We start from the raw sequence: 14174 nt of genomic DNA, 5'->3' as shown, positions 1-14174 counted from the left end.
AGGAGATATCGTTAACTGAGTCACCCACTGGATATTACAACGGAGGTATAAATCTAAACTCACATAAGCCTTGCGCCTGACAGTAATGCATCTGTAATCAATGGCAGACTTCTGAAACTCCCCTGCCATTCAGCCCAACAAAATTATTTCTCCATGTTTCTGCAGGCTCTCTTTGCTTCCACACTCAGTTAAAGGTCTCTTCCAACCTATACGATTCTGTGATTCTGTGTGAATTTTGGCCACGTCCGTATCATCTTTGCCTGGATCTCTTCACTATAACATTTGGTCGTGGCAAGATCTCTTTCTCAGCAAACCAGCTCCTGTTCTTGTTTGGTTTTGGCTTTGTGGTTTTTTTTTCCATAGCTGGGTCAGTATCTGATTAAAACATTTCTGGACTTGATCCTTTTTGGTGGAGTTGGGTAAGAAAGAATAGCAGCATCATAGCTGCAGACCTGTATGTTTTCAGCACTGCAAAACAAAATGCATCCCCATCAGTTTTCCTTTGTTCTCATTGCAAGACCTGCTCCACGACAGCAGTGAAGTGCACCTCTGTGCAACTTAGATATCATCAAACAGTGGAACTAGCACAAATTCCACTTCTACCTTTCTCCTCCTATCCTTTGTTTCAGAGCTTTCCTGCTCTTGGGTGCTGCATTGTTCTGGAGCTTGCTGTGGCTTTACTGGTTCTGTGCCCAGCCCACGGGCACAACGGACACTGTGGCACTGATGTCAGCAGGACTTGTTGCGAGATCAGTGCAGAGATAGTCGAGGCTTGACCCTATGGCAAAACTCAAAACTCTGCGTAGTCTTGACCACACTCCAGAGAAACGTGGCTCGTAAAGAACACAACGGCTGGCTGATGCAGCTGACTCATTTAGCATATTATTCCAGATGTCTTTCACCATTTTTAGTATAAGTAAAATGTCTCAGATGTGATGCCAGTCATTTCAGCTGTGTCTAGACTACAAGACTAAGGAGCACTTCCCAGTTCTTGCATGCAGTGCATGGTGTTGCATGAAGGTGCATGCAGTTTTAGGCTTAAATGGCAGTAAATTAATTTTTTAACTAGTACTGGAGTTTATGAATAGTGTAATTTTAAATAACTAGTGGCAGAATCTGATGGAGAAACATTCTCATGCTTCTTCAAGAATGACTCCGTGTGGGTGCATGAGCCCAGGAAATAGTGGAGTAGCCAAGTACATGGCAGTGAAAAGGTGTCTTGACCACCTCATGCAGTCATGTGAGGGTGTGAAGGCCAGTGCAGCCATGGCCCTCCTTCACTTCCCTCTGTCTTCTCATGGTTACAAGAAGGAGTCCCGTCAAGAGTCCATCTTATTAACTCTTAGCTTCTGTTAAATCTCTCCAGAATTTTTGAACCTTTCTTCCTTATTCCTTTAATAACCATGGTTGCCTTGAACATTTCCTGACGAACATCAGTGGTTAGACTTGATCAGTTTTTTACAAGCTCAATTCCTGCACTTCTGATATCTTCTGGTGGCATCCACCCTGTGACAAATTGTTTCTATTAAGAGACTGTAACAAGAGGTATCTCATTTGACAAGGAAACTGCAAGTTCCCAACAGAAGCTTGGTATCTTAACTGTTTTCTGCTAAGATGTAGCTGTCTCGAGTTGCATCCCAAGAGCTAAAGAGCAGAGCACCAGGACACGTCTGCGGCCACTACAGTGACAGTGTACTGAGCACAGTGATCCTCTGTGCTAGAGACTGGCGAGGTACAGGGAAAAGTGCTAACTGCACTGAGGACTTTTTTCTCAAGGGCATGAAGCTCTTCACTGAGCACAGAGGTAGTGCTCCTCAGCTGTTTAAGACTTTATTTCTGCTCTCTGCTCCCTGCGGATTTATGTTCCAGCACCATATTGTGAATTGTACCTATCTTCAGCTTCAATTAAATTCATGAATGCAATATTGCAAACACAGCCATCCTCTGAAGCCAAGAAAATATCAAAGTATTTTAGGGAACATCCACCTTCCTTTTTCTCTGCTACCAACCCTGCTCCTGCAGTACACTGAAGAAGTTATGGTATGATATCTAATCATGGTACTTGTAATGGAGGCTTCGGGAATCGGCTAAATCACCCAAAAACATGTTTTCATGGTGGCTGTGTGAAAAGTGGATAGATCCTTTTCTGAGAGCTGTCATACTGGGAGGCAGAGCCCTGGAGTTGAACCTCCATGTGCTTAAATGTAAGGCATGTATGTAATTGATGGCACAACTGGGACCTGAGGATGGAAATGTGTGAGATTAAAATTGTGTTCCTTAGCAGGCAGTACCAAATAAGATCATGTTTAATGTCTGTGCTAAGGGAAAATTCACATTATTTCATTCCCTTGGACTGAAATTGGTTTTTTGCTTAAAGGGAAGAAGTGTATTGCTATTACATTTATAATTAATGATAACCTAATCTAAGATTTGTACAAGCAGATTTAAACTGAGCTCTTATTTTGACACATAGAAAATTTTATCATTAACATCTTTATATTCCTGACTGACACATGGCTAATAGCATTGTAGTAGATTAAACCTTGAAGCAAGAGAGATGAATGTAGCTACAATATTACACAGGTGATTTTTCATATTCTGCTTTTTCATGTGTCTCCCCTTTATCAGAAACCTGCCCTTGTGTTCATTTGACTTGATTATAACAAATAGATAGCAATTGTCTTGTTGAAAGGACTTCTGTGTTTTTGTTTCAACATGCCCACCTATCCAGGACTTTCAAATGTGTTCAAAGCGTTTTCCATGCCTTTTCACTTTGAAAGGTGGTTTTTATTAAAAACAGTACTTCATAAACACATAATTACAAAAATGTGAGCATTAATGAGGAATAGTGTCCCCAATAATCAACTCTTAGTAATTTATTATTTATCTTATTTTATTTTAATTTATAATTTGTCTTAATTACTGAGGCCAGTGACTTCAGGAGGATGCTACCCTTAAAGGGCTTCAGCAGGTAGTTTGATCTCCTAGAATGAAACCTATTGTATTGCCTTTTTAGTATTTAAGCAGCTATGATCTCCACAGAAAGCAGACACCTTCTAAATATTAAGTGCTTTTTAATGACTTTGGTTTATCATAAATTAATTGATACTCATGTTCTACAAATAAAACTGTTCTTATATTTCTGGCCATTTTTTATACAGCAAGCAATGCAATCAGTCAGAAAAATTAATTATTCCAAATGAAATACAATGGCTTCAGTTGCATTCTTATTTTAAATAGTTAAGCAAGGAAAGCCAGTATACTGCAGAATTAAAGGCTCTGACTATATAAACATGTACAATTCAAATGCATTAAATCTAAAATGCTTTGAAGAAAGCTGGGCACTACCCATTTTTATGTGTGGAATTACTCGCGGAGTCCAGTACTCACGTGAGTTAGGGCAGGATCTGGCTGTGGAGTTGCCTGCTCAAACATTTCAAATTCAATCAGTGCCAAAATTTGAGCTGCACGTGAAGTTTGTGGTCCCTGTAAGTATGTGCACTTTGGAGTATACCCTCAATCTGTAGGTTTAGAGGTTTTTGTCTAAGCTTCTCTGTAGAGGTGGACACCTGACCTTAGTGGAATTGATAGGAGTTTTTCAGTAACCTCTACTGGGGCAGAACTTTACCCCAGGGTGTGCTATTAATCCTTGCAATATTCTTTATCGTCAGCCACTCTTCTGGAGACAGACCAAACGCAGACATATTTGGGCTTTGCATCCCCATTTAGTACTGTATGTTGTGTGCACTCTCGTATTGCGTGGTACAGCTGCATAGATCCTATTTAAATCTGTGCTATGAGTGCCCCATTGCTCGTTGTGGAAATGTATCTGTTGGAATCACACTACACATGGTTACTTCTGCTGCAGTGCTGCATGTGAAGGCAAGCTTTTGCTATAGCTCTGCAGCCTTCACTCTGATATGTATTGTAGCTTATGGAATGGCTGTTAGACTCAGTTTTAAGTAATATGCATCCTAAATATCGATGCTAGGTATTCCAGCTACTTGCAGAATTTTTCCATCCCTCTCTGTAAAAAATAAAAACCCACAAACCCCACTGAATGTTGTTAACAATAAATTAAATAAAAAAAAAAAGTCCTGGGATTGCACTCAATGTTCTCTGCAGCAGTGGAGAATAGAGGGTGGAAGATGAATCAACATCCCAGGGTTGAGTGCTGCTGGGAACAGAAAGGTGCTTGTTTGCTATGGATATGGGAAAACATTTGTCAGATATGTTATTTTTCAGTGAGTTAAGAGGTCAAATCCAGTCCTGCTATGATCCTACTGGTAGCTATTTCTTTCCAATCAGGAAAACTTTTTTGCAGAAGATGAGAACTGTGAGGGTACGCTATTGAGAGTGGATTCTCCAGGATTAACGTCACTAACAATGTCACTAACAATGTCGCTGGTTTCATGATTGTCAGAAGCCAGGTTAGGTTTGTGCTGCCTTCGGAAAGGGCAGTTTCCCTGTCACTTCACTATTCTTCATGCTAATGAGTAGGATCAACCCATCTACCCCAGTGACAACTAACCCTTCTTCCCCACAAATCAATTAATCCTTTCTTATAGTCATCAGCCAGATCAGCAGGCTGATTCAGTTCACTGCTCAGCCCCGCAGGCAGGGAGAAGGGAGTGGGAGAATCCCCTTGTCCTTTGGCTGAAGCCAGCTGTGAAGAGCACGCTGAGAATTGATGGAGGTGCTTCTGAGCTGCAGGGGATGGCACAGGGCTGCCGAGCAGTGCGGTAAGTGGCTGCTGTTGGAGCAGATGGGCCAAGCCACGTGACAGCTATGGCACATGAATCCAGGTGGCTTTGCAAATGAGAGACTGAAGTGCAGTGACTAATAAACAAATGGAATAAGCTTTCACATTAAAAGTAAGGCATAAGATACAAGGAGTATATTGGGTGTAGTAGACTGGGTAAGATAGCTGAAAAACAGAAAGCATTTACAAACATTATGAAAGACATGGGAGAATTTTCTTACCAAGAGTTCTTCATGTGTGTCAAACATCTGGTCTTCAGAAACACCAAGACTCCAAACTAGACAAAGGTAATATGAGGAAGCACTTTGGTTTTGACCTTCTGGATTAATTCCTGACCCAAAACCATCTATTCCAATCCAATGCCACTAAACTACCCAGTGAGCTCTCAGGCTGTAAATGAATCAAAATGAATCTGAGATCTTATTATGTGGAAATGCCATCTCTGATACAATATCCCATTTTTCTTTTGAAATTGGCCCCTATTGCTTTAACATTACAAAGGCACCTTATGAAGTGGGAAATAGGGGAAAATCCTTCCTGGTAGGATTACTAATTATCCAACTTTAAATGTAACCCTGTTCTAACTTTATTGCTTCTGTACACTTTGGGCTTCTTTTGAATGTGGCTGTCTTCTGAAGGACTGTATTAAGTATTCTGCACTGTCAATTGCTATTTCTTAGAAAATTAGGTGTAAGTGAAGGTTTTCCTCTTCCATAATTTTTTTAAACAAACTTGACTTGCTTCTTGGCATTCTCCCTTTGTGGCGGGAAATGAGCTCTGTTGTGGTCCCCTGCAGTTTTGTGGTTTTGATACTCCTCTCAGACACTCATCTTGGACCAGCAAGTGAGGATGGGAACTCCACCAAAGTGTTAAATATCTAGCATAGTAATTAAACATACCCCCACCTTTCAGCTTCAGGAGTGTCTGGTTATAAAGAATATTATTATAAGTTAGATTATTTATAATAATAAATAGATGTACAATTATTTTAAAGTTCTGGAGACCTTTGCCCCTGTCCATCTAAGATTACTTCTTTCTCTGCATAATACAAAAGGTTGGTACCTTAGTATGGTGCCAGGTTCAGCTCATATTTTGTAGTGACGTAAATCCAGAATCACTTTATTGACACTGATAAAACAGATGGCTAAACCCAAGCTAGACAGAACTGTAATTATATCTGTGGTGTTAGAGGTGAAGGTATGTTATTAAAACATTTCCCTCTTCTCTTTGAATAATGTGTAGGTCTTGCAAAAGGTAAGCATCATACTGACAATATCAAATGTCGCTCTAGCTTCTGGATGGGAAAAGTATATGGTGCAAAAGGGAATATGCGCAGAACGACTATGAGAGCTCCTAATTAGCCATTATAGGATTCCATTAATCTCTTCAATCGACTAAAAGAATTATAGTCATTGAAGTCTATTTGTCTTAAGATGGAAAGAAGGCTTAACCAAAGCCTTAGGAGTGACGATAGTGCAAGGAAAAGCATATTCTGTGCATCTAGCTACATCTGTTGGTTTTCTTAGAGAAGGCCACAGCCATCTTCAGATAACGTCAGAGCAGGTATCATTCAAGAGTGCTGAGTATATTAGTACATATTTTACCAGAGGTCTGGCAAGCTGCCCATGGCTAAGCTTGCATATACCCCAGCTAAAGTAATTTGTGTTCCTGAGTGGGAGTTTGGAGTAGGACGTTGTGAATAGAAAAACAGAGGCCCAAATTACTTTTAACACTTCCCTGTTCCATCAGTTAGTGTAATAGACTATATCTTGCATATCGCTCCTTCCTTGTGGCTATCAGCAGGGCCAAGACGGGCGTGCAGCCGGGGAGCAGCCACGTCCTGCCCAGCTGCGGGTCGCCCGTCCCCTCTGGGCTGTGCCTGTCCCTCAAGGGGTGGCCTCCGCCTGGCTTCTGCACAGTACCTGCCAGATCTGGCATGGCCAGTAGGACCACCTTATCCCAGCAGTTTGAAAGCTGGAAATCATAAGTGGGGTTTTTTGAGTTTCTAACGTTTGTGGTTCTGATTTTAATCTTCCTAATATGAAACAATTACATTTGCTCCAACGTGGTTTTCCTGAGTTTATGGGCAGCTTCAGCAGCATAAGCTCCCTCTCACCCAGTGAGCTCATATGTCAACAGTATTTCCTATTTAATTTCTTTAATGTTTAATTGTTGCCCATGTTATCAAATAGGGTAAGAAACTGCATTGGGTTAAGGCTTCTGGAGGGAATCGGAAGTGAAAATGCAGAAGAGAAAAAAGGGAGGAGAAACAATAAAGGATAGTGAACAACAGAGAAGTGAATTAGCAGTGGCTATAAAGGTGGAGACATACTGCCACCATGCAGTGATGATGATAAAAAGAACACTGACCATATTTTGCCATGGATCTCTGGTGCAGACCCATCCTTGAAATTGGTGGGAATTCAATGGACCAGAGAGCACGTTATCTCTAATGTATTTTTTGGCTCACAGATCACAATTAAAATTAAATTCTGCCTTCTGCAAAATTAAATTGGACACACTGGTCTGCTGCAGTGAATCCTTGATCTCAGTTGGTCTCAGTTGAGCTAGACTACTCAAGAAAAAAAATTATAACTGTGGAACTTTTCTTGTGAGAGTGTGTGAAATTGCTATCATAGCACAAGTTATTTTCAAGGAAATCTAGGATGTATGGGTTACTTTTCAGGAGAGGAAAGATTGTTTTACAGGCTCTCGCTATTGACTGCTGTTCCTATAGATCATTGCATTCAAGTGTCTTGGCTGCAAAATATTAATACAAATGTTGTTATGAGATGATGATGTTCTCAATATTACATGGAATAAATGTTATCACTTAAATATTGTAAAGTGCCAGCATTTCTGCATGCTGCAGCTTTTTGCTAAGATGAGCATACACTTGTCAAATGTTTTGAATTCTGTATTATTCAGTAAATGAGCATGTGGTTAATTAAAGTAGCATTACTATCCTGGGAGGTGATCGGATTGCAAACATATCTTTAACAATTGGCTCTTGTAAATAAAATGGAAGAGAGCTGATTGAGATCTGAAAATGTCAATAGATGCAAAAAGCCACTTTAGAGCGTTACCTGATAAAATAAGAGTAGAGAAGTAATGACATGGTCAATATTAACTGCCATCAGGCGGAAAGAAATCAAATTGTCAGGGATCTATAAAATTCTTGCCAAAGTAGAACCTCATTTACACATACAGATCTTCATACCCTTTGCTAAGAAAAGCATATGTGACAGCTTAGAGGTTTTAGCTGCCAAAGATCTTTCACTCTGAATACAGTAAATGTCACATCTATTTATTTATCGTTAAATTTTGCTAAGTATCTGTAGAAATATTTGGATTTTTTCTATCATAATGTAGATGTTTAAAAGGAAAAGAATCCAGATCATAATGCAGCTGTAGCACCAAACCATATGGCTGCTAAATGGGAGCAAAAATACACCACTGAATTACTAGGAGTAAACATAAACTGGATGCGATCTTCAGAAGAATATTAAATGAAATATATAAATACCAGAGTATTGCCATAAAGTCATGCAATCAGACAATAGTAGCCATCAGGCAGTAGATTATTTCACATGCTGAAAGTAATCACAGTTGTATAGCAATTTATGTTTTCTAAACGCCAGACTGAAAGTATTAACTAATGAATCTTGGCAAGCACAGTGTTTCTACCAACTGCAGTGGTGGTTATAACAACATCTAGGCCTTTTTTGAGAGAGAGAGAGAGAAATAAGACAGCCATCCTACACCCCAGCTTTATTAGAATCTGTCCGGAGTCCCAGGTGCTCGAAACAGTCTTGTTTGTCTTTAATTCAATTCAAGCCTTTGACTTCTTTCTTTTCAGAAAACGTCTGTGGGTGATTTATTGGTATATTGGGTGGAATTTGCACTGTGCTGAGTAAGAACAAATGGTCCAGTGGAATACATATTCAATGTTATGAATAGTGTCTGGCATGAGAGAGAACTCAAATTAGTGTGGGTGTTGTGTTGCCTGTTCTTCTGCTCAGAGACAGTTTCATGATAAGTCCATTTGGATTCTACATCGTTGTGTAAAAAGGAAAAAGTTAATAACTTTCAGGAGAAAAGCCTGTGTCTCTGCTCAGTCTGGTAGAAACTTACTGGGGGCAATTGTCAACTGTACTTTCATATTTTGAGTCTCTTCTGTTCTTTTTATACAATGTGGAAGGAGAGGAGGCCTCTTCGTCCCATCCACAGCCATCTTCAAACTGCGAACAAGAACCAAATGATCCTTGAACTTCAATTGGACTTTGTAAATTATCATCGCGGGGAATAGACTCTCAGTATTCATAACTGCAGTGCTTAGAATTAGAAATATAATATGAAGAGTTTACCTCAAAATTGGCCAGATTCATCAAGATTTCTTATTGTCGCATATTGAACTAGCTGTGCCCCTGGGAACTCAGATCTAAGCGATATTGAGTGAAGACTTTCTCTGCTGAGTTTGTAGCTGAAGTTTTATGTATGAGACAAATAGCAACTCTGAATATCTCTTTCTTTCTGCAGATGATATGGAAGCAATTCCAGTCAAGCAGTTCGTTAAACACATCAGTGAGCTGTATTCTAATAACCAGCATGGGTTCTCGGAAGACTTTGAGGTACGATTTAATAATCCACCAATAAAATGTTGTTTTCTTAAAGTTAATTGTGTATTAATACTTAGGGACCGTGCAACATCTGTGTGATGCTGTCACATCAGGTAAATGCAATGCTCAAATGTATCAGAAGAAATAGGGAAATACCAGTTTGCCACCAGATACGTGCAATGGGGGACTGGACATTTACAGATAATTCTAACCACCAGAGATTTGGTGCCTTTAAGGAGGGACCCTCTTAGGTTTTATTAAATAGGAAAAGCAGCCTGCAGTTCCCCAGGAATGACGTGAAGATACAAGCAGTTGTTTTTAACTCCAGGCTTTTCTTACAATATGCAGCTTATTTTACTCTTGTTGGCCCAGAATTTACTCCTCTTAGTCACGCTGAGAAGTCACATAAGCCCTGAGTAGCCCAAAAGGAGTAAAATAGTGCTTACTATGAGTAAGAGTTGCAGAATTTGGTCTTTTATGAAAACCCAAACTATGGGTCAGTTCCTGGAGTCCTTGTTCATCCTCTGTTCAGCCAGGAAAGATTGCTGTTGAAGTTGTTAGTTATTTTGTTCCAGTAAAACCAAGGAGAAAGGCTTCAGGATTTAGTTGGTAGTATTTACCTAATGTGACTATTTTAAAGTTTGCATCTTGTTACCTGTTTAGGACAGATTCTGACCTATAAATCTGCTATAAATTGGAGGTAATTCCAATGAAGTGAAAGTAGTTTTCCACCTCTGGGTAACCAAACCCATATTGTGCAAGCATGGTAAACACCACACAGTATGAGGATGGGCTGCAGAGTCAGGCTCTAATAAGCTCAAGTCAGTATTCTCTGGCTAGTTTTCAGGCACTGATTTCATTCAGTCTAATCACAGTCACTGCTGAACTTCTGGAAGTATTGAGAAGCAGGAGGAGCCCCAGGAAATTGCATGGAGCTGTGCTACTGGCATCCTCACCAGCAAAAGGAGATGTGTTTGGCTGCTGCATGTGAATCAGGGAGGCAGCTCTGCTTACAAACAAGGCAATGAACCAAAATAGGTGGCCTAATATCTACGGCTTCTTCGCTTACTGCAGTAAAGACAAGACTGTATGCAGGAATTGTTTTTAATGGGATCATTTAAAACATTTATCGTTGCTGTTTGGTTACTGTCTATAAAGAGTGGCTGCTTTGTCTGATGCCCAAAAACCATTGTGTACGTTAGAAACATTTTGTATTCATGAGGAAGGCAAATGTGTAAGGTGTTAAAGTGATTTAGTTCAATTGACTGCTGGCTGGATGGCTGAGCAGGAATATTGAGGCATTTAACAATGTTGATGGTATTCAGGACAAACATTTATTCTCCAGAGAGTAGAATTTGATCAGGATGATCAAATGCGACTCACTCTTCTCAATTATTTATGAATTGCGACCCCAGTGCTATTCATCACAGCTGGGTTTTACACCATTTAATTATTCAAAATAATCAGCAACACATCTGTAAACTTGGTCTGGCTTTAAGCAGGCTTTGCTTCAGCTGTCACAAAATCACTTCTATTAACAAATGTTGGACACCTTCTGCCTGTGTTTTAGCAAAGAAAAACACTGCTCTAATAGCCCTATTTTTTCCCTGTCCTCCTGGAGCTCCCTGCTGCGAGTGCCACGCTGTGCCAGCCAGTCGGAGAGATGGCTTTGGCCAATTAGTCCTGTTCTGGGGAGCACGGGGTCCCCTCTGAAGAGGAGTTAAACTCCTCCAACTTCACTGCACACGCCAAATTCTGTTCTCCGTGCTTGCTTAAAATTTGGAGCGTCTCCTTTGAAGTCAGTATAGCTACTCCAGATGTATTTCTCCGTAGCTGAGGTCTCGGCTTCCTAGAGTAAGGAGAAGGAATATGAACAAGACGATCGCTGTCTGGGATAAACCATCCAGCTCCCTTTCACTGCTTATGTTCTGCCCTGCTGATGCCTCTTGGGCCTGATTTTCTTCCTTATGGTTCACAGTGATAGGGCAGAATAGTGAAACCCGGGATTTTTCATAGAGCCTGTAGGTAAAATGTTTCTCAGGTGCCTAAACTGACTCAGAGATCAGAATCCCAGTTCGAAAGTGGCCGAGGGATAGAGGAGCCTGAGGTTACATTTATACAGTAGCTATTGGAAGTGGCTAGCGGTGTAACCTCTCGCATCTGGTCAGATCCAGCCATGGTGTATGTGCTGGATCGTATCTGCCAGCTACAGTGAAGACTTAGCTAATGTTTTATGGAGAAACAGTTGGATTCCAGCTGAAACAGACAATCCAGTGTCACAGGGCTGCTAGCCTTGGGTGGAAAGTACCACAGCTATATCATGCCTTCATGCCTGGGGAACTTCTGAAAAGAGGTACTAGGTTCTGCAGTCCTATGGGCTTTTTATTAAAAAAAGCTGCTTTTTAATGTCTTAAAGGAATAGAGAAGAGGATGGCAAGGAGATGCTGAAAGAAGTGATCAATACTATAGAGTAAATAGATCTTCCCAAAGATAGCCAGTGCAAGGGATTTTTTTTTTTTAATGAGAAAAGGATCAAAAAATCTTTTCAGAAGTTTCTGTGGCAGGAGGTTTTATGGTGGAACCTGTGGAAGGAAAGACTAAGCTAGGCACACACATACTCTGCCTGCTGTAGAAGGTAAACATTCTCCATTCATTTGTTGCTAGTTTTTGGTGTCTCTTCCTGTGTTTTTGGCAGCGTGTTGTGGGTTGTATTGAGTTGGTTTTTACACAAAGAAGATTCCTTTGAAAGTAAATTGTCTGAATACTCCCTCCTCCTCTTAAAATGAACTGTAATTACAGCTAAATATTTTGTGAGTGTGTTTAGGAAGCGTTTTATATGGAGAGGAAAAAAGGACTTTGAACTCACAAATCTTTGCTTGGAAAGTACATCCAAAATGAATCCTTATTCCCTTTGGGTAATCATAGTGCAAGTACCCAGCTTTATTGTCTGGTGATAGCTGGGCTTTCTTGTACGTACAGAATTGTTAAGATTTCCTTTGAGTCCTCTGAATTGTCAATTTTTGATGTAAACTAGAAATATAAGGTCCAATTTAATACTGAACAACAAATAGCTTTTTAAAATAAAGTCCATGATTCTGCATCGCCAGTGCTGGTCTCTGATATAACTCTTTGTATCCCACCTTGGAATTTGTTCAACCTAATACTGAAAAAAGTTCAAGGAGGTTTTTTGGCTTGCTCTCGGCCAGCTCCAGCACTCTCTTGCTATGGCATACAGGGTGAGGTACCACATTTTCACAGGGCAGCACTGGGGCAGGGTTTGGTGGGAAGACTGAGCAGAGATTGAGAGGCTTCCTGAGTCAGAGATTATATCTACTCCTTGTCTAGCCAAAGATTTTCTTGGCATCATTATGTTTAATAGAGTTTGATAGATCTTTCTTCCACAAATTTCTAATTGTCTCTTGAACCCTTTTAGACTCCTGCTGTCCAAAGCATCCCATGGCAATGAACTCTACAATTTGTTCCACAAGAACGGACTTCCTTTTGCTTTTAACTCATGCCTAATAACTTCTCCTGGTGCCTCCTAGTTTTTGCATTACAAAGTACATCCCTGTTCACTTAAATGCCTCACATGATTCTGTCTGCCTCCCTCATATTCCCCCTTAATCATCTGTTTTCAAATCTGAAGAAGTCTAAACTATTTAATTTGTTTGTTTGAGGAAGCCATTCTAGACTTACGATGACTTGTTCTCTCTGTACCTTTTTTCCTTCCTTTACCATATCCTTTTCAAGATGGGAAGGACAAAACTGTGCACAGTATTTAATGAGTGGGTTTACTGCAGAGTTCTGTAGGAGCACAGTGATGTTTTCTGTTTGGTTTTCTATTACTTTCCTCCTTCCTAACATACTATTTGTTTTTTAACAACTACTGGGCACTCAGCTGACACCCCCAGAAAACTATCAGCTGTGACCCCGAGGTCTCGTCGCTGAATGGCAATAGCAAATTGGGAACCTGTCAGTATGTATGCATAGTTAGGGTTGGTTTTCCCCAAGTACATCACTTCGCATTTATCAACATTGAATTTCATTTGCCATTTTATCACTCAGTCACTCAGTATTGCAACATTGTTCTGCTTCCCTTCACGAACAGCTTTTGTTCTGATTATCCTGAATAATTTTATATCATAAACACACTTTGTCTCTTCTGCAGTCCATTTATGAATGGATTAGGTCCCCATAAGGTCCCACTGGTGAAATCTGAACACTGACAATTCCTGGGCGGTCAGTCCCACCTTTAAACTGTTGGTATACAAGGCAAGTTTTCCTTTTGCTCCAAGACAGACCAGTTTTTAAAGTAATGTTTTCTGAGAAGCATTTCACAAACATTTTGGAAATCCAAATATGCTATTCTCTTCCAGACTGTTCTTACCTGTGGACTTCTTCAGGGACCTCTCCACAGTCTGTTCGAGGCGTTCACTAGCTCTGCTATTTATTACAGCGTCTAGCAGTTTGCCCCACAGAGAAGTCAGATTTAGTGGACTGTAGTGCCCTTCTGGATCTCATTTTAAAAACTGATGTCACATTTGTCATCTTCTATTCCCCTGATAGCCTGACTATATAGGGCATGTGCCCTCCAAATTCTTGTATCAAAAAGAGTGTGAAGTGCCACCTCCCACGGTAAAGCTTTTCACTCCCTCCCCCTGGCTGGTTACTGGAATAACACGGTAAGGTTTTTTGAGTAGTCATGTCCTGTTGCTCTAAGAAAGGAACACTAAGCCAAGAAATCACCCTCCATCCCCAAAGCTAACTGTGAATTTTTATAGTATAATGCAGTG

General features: G+C 40.4%; 1 protein-coding gene across 1 annotated transcript in view; it reads left to right on the top strand.

Moving 5' to 3' along the window:
- The window catches only part of PTPRG (protein tyrosine phosphatase receptor type G), a 417185-nt gene that overhangs the window by 376201 nt on the left and 26810 nt on the right, over positions 1-14174 (top strand). The window contains exon 16 of the mRNA XM_072876458.1: positions 9302-9393. Coding sequence (XP_072732559.1) covers positions 9302-9393 — 92 coding nt within the window. The remainder of the gene's footprint in view (positions 1-9301; positions 9394-14174) is intronic.

The sequence above is a fragment of the Ciconia boyciana genome, chromosome 11, assembly GCF_034638445.1.
Source record: "Ciconia boyciana chromosome 11, ASM3463844v1, whole genome shotgun sequence".
In the NCBI taxonomy this organism is placed as follows: Eukaryota; Metazoa; Chordata; class Aves; order Ciconiiformes; family Ciconiidae; genus Ciconia; species Ciconia boyciana.
The sequence above is the reverse complement of the archived record's forward strand: the minus strand, read 5'-3'. Positions and strand labels throughout refer to the sequence as shown.